The sequence below is a fragment of the Danio rerio genome, chromosome 14 (genome assembly GCF_049306965.1).
Source record: "Danio rerio strain Tuebingen ecotype United States chromosome 14, GRCz12tu, whole genome shotgun sequence".
In the NCBI taxonomy this organism is placed as follows: Eukaryota; Metazoa; Chordata; class Actinopteri; order Cypriniformes; family Danionidae; genus Danio; species Danio rerio.
The window spans coordinates 11,629,001-11,635,000 of NC_133189.1; the positions used below are offsets into that span (position 1 = coordinate 11,629,001).

At 34.3% G+C, this 6,000-nt stretch overlaps 1 protein-coding gene across 2 annotated transcripts in view; it reads left to right on the top strand.

Annotated features, from left to right (window-relative positions):
• Nucleotides 1–6,000, top strand: part of abcb7 (ATP-binding cassette, sub-family B (MDR/TAP), member 7) — a 92,402-nt gene that overhangs the window by 67,125 nt on the left and 19,277 nt on the right. For both annotated transcript variants that reach the window (NM_001423974.1, XM_073921523.1), the window contains 4 exon segments: nt 1,125–1,282; nt 2,963–3,126; nt 4,895–5,024; nt 5,242–5,413. In NM_001423974.1, coding sequence (NP_001410903.1) covers nt 1,125–1,282; nt 2,963–3,126; nt 4,895–5,024; nt 5,242–5,413 — 624 coding nt within the window.

Genomic DNA, 6,000 nt, shown 5'->3' on the forward strand with positions numbered 1-6,000 from the left:
TTAATATAGGTACATGCTAAACATGCTTAAATTTGAAAGGTAGTACCAAGGTTATTGTATTAAATGAAATCTGAAACTAAAACTAAAGCTGTTAGTCAAAAAACATTTTCATTAACTGAAATAAAGTATTCACAATAAATGGTAAAAATATGTTAATGAAAAAAACTGTCTGTCAAATAAAATAATCAATTATAGAACTAATAAGCACTCATTTTGGGGTGGAAATATGACATTTCTGTAGAAATCCCTGTACACTTTTACAGTCAAATACATCAGTCAAGTGCATGAGTATATACAAAAACATCTTAAACAACAAAAAAGACATGTTTTAGCTTTTCTTCATCTGCAAAACTAGGCATGTTTTATTATCTTTAAAATTAAGAAGTTTTTTTCTACAATTTAAGTTGATTTTTGTATTGTTTTTGTCTAATTGTATGTTCAAACAGTAATGTGCAAGCTTTAAACTTTGCTCTGGTCAACACTGGACATGTTCTGCTAACTCTGCTAAACTAGAATTACTAAAACAGAAAGTATATGTACAAAAACTGTCACAACTTATGGTATTCAAACCAAACAGCTACTAAGCTAACACTGTAAGCTAAATAAACTACTAATTAGCTGTTTATTACTAGTTAGTAAGGTGGACGTTGGGTTTAGGTTTTGGGTAGGATTAGGGATGCGGAATAAGGTCATGTTTTATAACTACTAATGAACACTTAATTACTTAATTGGCTGGTAATAAACCAGTTGGTATTAGCATGATTTGTGAAATAAACTAAAGTGTTGCTATAAAAACTAAATAGAAATGTGATTACAAACTAAACTTAATGAACTAACAAAACCATTAATGAAATGCTCTAAAGCTAAAATGAAAAGCAAAATGAAAGATTTAATTGAAATAAAAACTAATTAAAAATGTAAAACTATAATTACCTTGGGTAATACATTGTAGTTAAAACACAAGAAAGAAAATCCAAGAAATCCAGGGTAACTAATTAAAGGAGATATAAAAATCTCAGGCAGCTGACTTACCTTTTAAACTATAAATACCAAGTAGGATATGAACGCCAGGTGTGATATATGGTACGAATACCAGGTGAGACTTTTTTTTTTTTTTTTCATAGGGACCATGACTGTGGGGGATCTAGTGATGGTGAACGGGTTGCTGTTTCAGCTCTCTCTGCCACTCAACTTCCTGGGCACTGTGTACAGAGAGACCAGACAGGCTCTCATAGACATGAACACACTCTTCACACTGCTCAGCGTGGACACTAAGATAAAGGTACGTTACAGCATTTACTTTATTATTTTACCATGGCTCGTGAATGACTTCATGCTAAATGTACTTTTGTTTTTTCAAATGTAAATACATAATAGTTGAAGATAGGGCTACACAATTATGGGAAAAACATAGTCACTATTATTTTAGTCAAAACCATAATCCCAATTATTTAAATTGATTATGAGAAGGCCATATTACCATATATGCCAACACTTCTGTTTTTCCCAGGAACTCCCCGTATTTCAAACCCATCTCCCATCACCCTCCCATTTCGTTATTTCCCCTGGAGCACCCCCGTAATTTCACCCATTCCCCCCCGATCCTCAGCATTTTGGTACAGTCTGTAACAGCCCCAGGTTTCCAACTTTGATATTGTATCTGATTGCAGCGGCCCTCCAAATACACCTGGGTCTCCCCGATTTTCTTAGACAAGCATTGGCAGGTTTGCATATTACCAAAATGCTTTTGATAAGACAGATAGATAGATTTTTAAAATAGTATTTAATTTATATAGTTAAACGCAACCTTGTCCTCATACCTGTTAAACATTGTCAAAAAAAAAATTCTCTTCAACAAATAACTGATAATTAAGACCAAATGCTACCATTAGATATACCCAAAACTATTTGTATTTTACATTTAACCATTACAGATTCCAGAAAAAGTGTCCATAGTAAAGGTGCTCATCTTGAAAAATTGTCAAAACACATTTTCAGAATAATGGCGATCCTTATACAGGTCTTAATTAGACCTGTTTTTGAAGACTGAATGACAACAAAACACTAGATGGATGGATGAATATATGGACTTTTCCTGTAAATAAGTTTGCTATACATTTCAAGGATCATGAAACGTCACAATTCTCCACAAAAGTATGGAAAAGAATAAAAAAGTAAAGCAACAATAGAATAAAAATATTCTAATGAAGCAAACAGTGCTATAAGCGTCTTCGCTGTAAGAATTAAACTTAATTGGTTTCCTATTTAAGCTGCAAAATCCTTCCATCAAGAGCAGCGAGTGATATATATAGATATATAGATATGCATACGTTGAAGTAATTCATGTTAATAAATTGCAACTATTTTCATTGTTTATTCATGACAACTAATGTTAACAGATGGAATCTATAAGTAAAGTTATTTAAATGTGAAAAGATGATCTTGTGCATGGTGTGGCTTATTTAGCTGTAGTCATTCTGAAATGTCACAGCTTTTTCAACTTTAAACTACCTTTTGGACTTGAACATTGCAAATTGAAGCATTAAAGTATGTCATTCGTTGCAGTGTTTGTTTAAATTCCCAAAACAATCTGAGTGGTTCCTGTCTTTTATAGTGTTAGTTGGGTATGCTGATGAATCTCATTCTTCGTTTGGCTAATTTCATATTCAGCCTGTAATTACCATGAATAAAATCTGTCCAATTATTCGTGGTGATCAGTAATGGTTTTCACCGCATGACAGCACTGCCCATCATGCCATTATTGCGAGACCCTAATTTGATTTTTCAAATAGCACATCTGTGTTTAGAATGTGCAAAGTTGCTGAGCTCTATTGTTTCAGCAGCCCCTTTACAACTGATCATGGTGGAAATGTATTTGAGAATAGCCATTCTTCTTTCTCTAGCTTTAGAAGTGTACAATTTCAACTGCTGAATGCCTTTTTTAAACCTTTGTGTCCTGAAGGAGAAAGAAATGGCCCCACCGCTGATCGTTACACCTCAGGAAGCCACCATCAGATTTGAGGATGTGTATTTTGAGTATTTGGAAGGACAAAAGGTGCTTAACGGGGTTTCTTTTGAAGTACCTGCAGGGAAAAAGGTGGCCATTGTTGGTGGCAGTGGATCTGGGTAAGTGCTCCGGGAAAGACTGACTTGTGTTGTATTACCCTTCGCTTTCATCGAACTTGTGATCTTGATACAATGGGGTACAAATTGAAGTCGCATTACTCTGAAAAGTACAGGGGTAAAAGTCATTAAAATTCTGAGAACTGTTCAATGTTTTAGATTATTGCCATTTAACACTGCAGCATGACTGAAGGCTTTAGTTCACAGGTGTCAGACTCAAAAAATCTGGCCTGCTATATCATTTTATGAGACCTGCGAGAGCATATAATTCACACAAAATGCAAATTCAAGAATTCATGAAGTAGATTGTGTGTAATCAGTACAGTCTGGGTGATAAAAATGAATTGAATCTGCTACTTGTTTGCTGCAAACGCACAGAAATTGCTTTAGTCACATCTAACAAAGTTATTAAACTCAGGATGAATATTCACATGAGGAGAAAAGCGATTACCACGAGTGCACTAGAGCGAGTGAAGTGGTGCTTTGTGTTTGATGTGAACCCAGCAATATAACAAAAGTCCATCTTGCTTTTCTTCATATATTGACAATAAACTTCTATAATTCATGTTTGTAGTGCAATCCAGCTCAAAATGATTGGAATTTCCATATTTTTGCAAGTTTTAGAGAAAGGTCATGACTTCTGATGATATTTTTCTTTGTTATTTACTTTGATGGAGTAATGTGGGTTTCTTAACCTGGTAAAAGTATTCATGTTAAAATAACCCAGAGAAGTAACATCTATTTAATATTTTTGGAAATACACGCATGTGCAGTGCTCAGAATAAATGATTACACTTTTAAATAAATATTTTCTATAGGACACCTTTTGCATTTAGATAGGTACTAATATATTTGTGCATATACACCAGGTCAGTGTGTACCAAAACCAAAACTGGAACTAATTCAAAAACAAAATAAAAAAGGTTACAGTCCAAAAATTAATACACCCAAATTAATAGGTTTTTAGGAAAATAATTAAAAGTAACAGAACATATTAATGTAATATATATAAAAATTTTAAAATCCTCCCAAGGATTTAAAAGAGTACCCAAACAGTGACTGAAGCCACAAAAATTAGAGGGTCCATTAAATGGCATAACATTTTCAGCCAATAGATATGGCTGAAAATTGGGTACATCTCTGTTATTAACACGCTTTTAGATTCCTATTGTTGCACATTTCTGCTGTGTGATTGGCTCTTAGATCTACATAGAGTTAAAAAAGTTCAGAGTCTATCTTTGTTATTGACAATTTTATCGCGATATTCAATATAATATTGTTTATCGACCCAGCCCTTTTGGAAATGCATGTCTGATCAGGGTGATCCGAACCGTATTATACTGTACTGTACTGAACCATAGCACTCTTTGGAAAATCCCCACTTTACATTTGCATTGAATCACATACATCTAGTTAATGATGTTGTGTTAATGTTTCTAATACAGTGACTCTCTCTCAGCCATGATGGCTTCATGTTAGACCAGTGAACTGAAACAAATGTAAAACTGTCCTGTGTGGATTGATGTCTTAATTAGACTAAACCTGTAACCTTGTTATGCATCCCATTCTGTGCCCTGAACACAAGTCTCTCTCATAAAACTGCTCATTTATTATTTATTTTAGTATTTAGACCTCAGGCTGATGACCTTAGATTTCACCTTCTCAAGTTTTGGTTAAAATATACATGCAAGAATGAAAAAAGCTCTTTTTTTTAAACCCAGTTTGGGCAATACTGACATCTTTTTAATAATGTTTTACTTTTTTTTCCTAGGAAGAGCACAATTGTCAGATTGCTGTTTCGATTCTATGAACCACAGCAGGGAAACATCTATATCGCAGGCCAGAACATTCGTGATGTTGGTTTAGAGAGCTTGAGGAAAGCTGTGGGTGTTGTACCACAGGTGAGCATTTATTCTGATCAGATGCAATTATCACACATTACGTCTACATATGAACATTTTATTTTCTTATTTTTAAAATAAATATCTCTAATATGATCTAGCAGGCAGGTACCATGGGAACCATAATCAGGCTTAATTTAAGACTGTGATAAAAAGAAAAGAATAGATTTATGCATTATGGAGTGTTCTGAGAAATAAAATGTTTGTATCGTTCCAGGATGCTGTGCTTTTCCACAATACCATATTTTACAATCTGATGTATGGCAATATCAATGCCACAGCAGAGGACGTTTACCGTGTGGCCAGACTTGCTGGAATCCATGATGCCATTCTCAAAATGCCTCATAAATACGACACACAGGTCGGAGAACGAGGCTTGAAGCTCTCAGGTACAAACTTTAGCCTTTGTCTATCCAATCTTATGGTAAAGGACATGAATATATGGGAAGAAGACATTTGCTTTAATCAGTGGTTCTCAAACTTTCTTGGTCACACTCCGCTTTAATCTTATAAAAAAATGTGGCCCCTCCCCTTAAATCTTTATTAAAAAATGTCAGCTTTTTTGATTAAAAACTTTTTAAGCAGTGAGTAAAACACCTGAGTCACTTGGAATGTTAAAAAAAGAATACAACATGAAAGACAACTTAACGTTTTGTCTTATTTCATTTAAATAGTTATTAAAGGTGCCCTATTTTGAAAATCAGGGCATGCAAAGGCATGGTAGAATAATAAAACATCAGTGTATGTAAATGGGGATACCGTGAGTCTTAGACATCATTGTTTACTTGTTTTTTATGTAAATTCCATAACTGTAAAACCAATCAAAAGACTAACTACAAACTGTGCTGAGACTCATGGGCCATGCCCTCCGCATTTGCATGTATGCCTACTTTAGGTCATTCATCCGGACCTGACCAGCAGTCACGTCATCAAGAGAACATGACTCATATGCAGCTCTAAAATCATAAAAATGCTT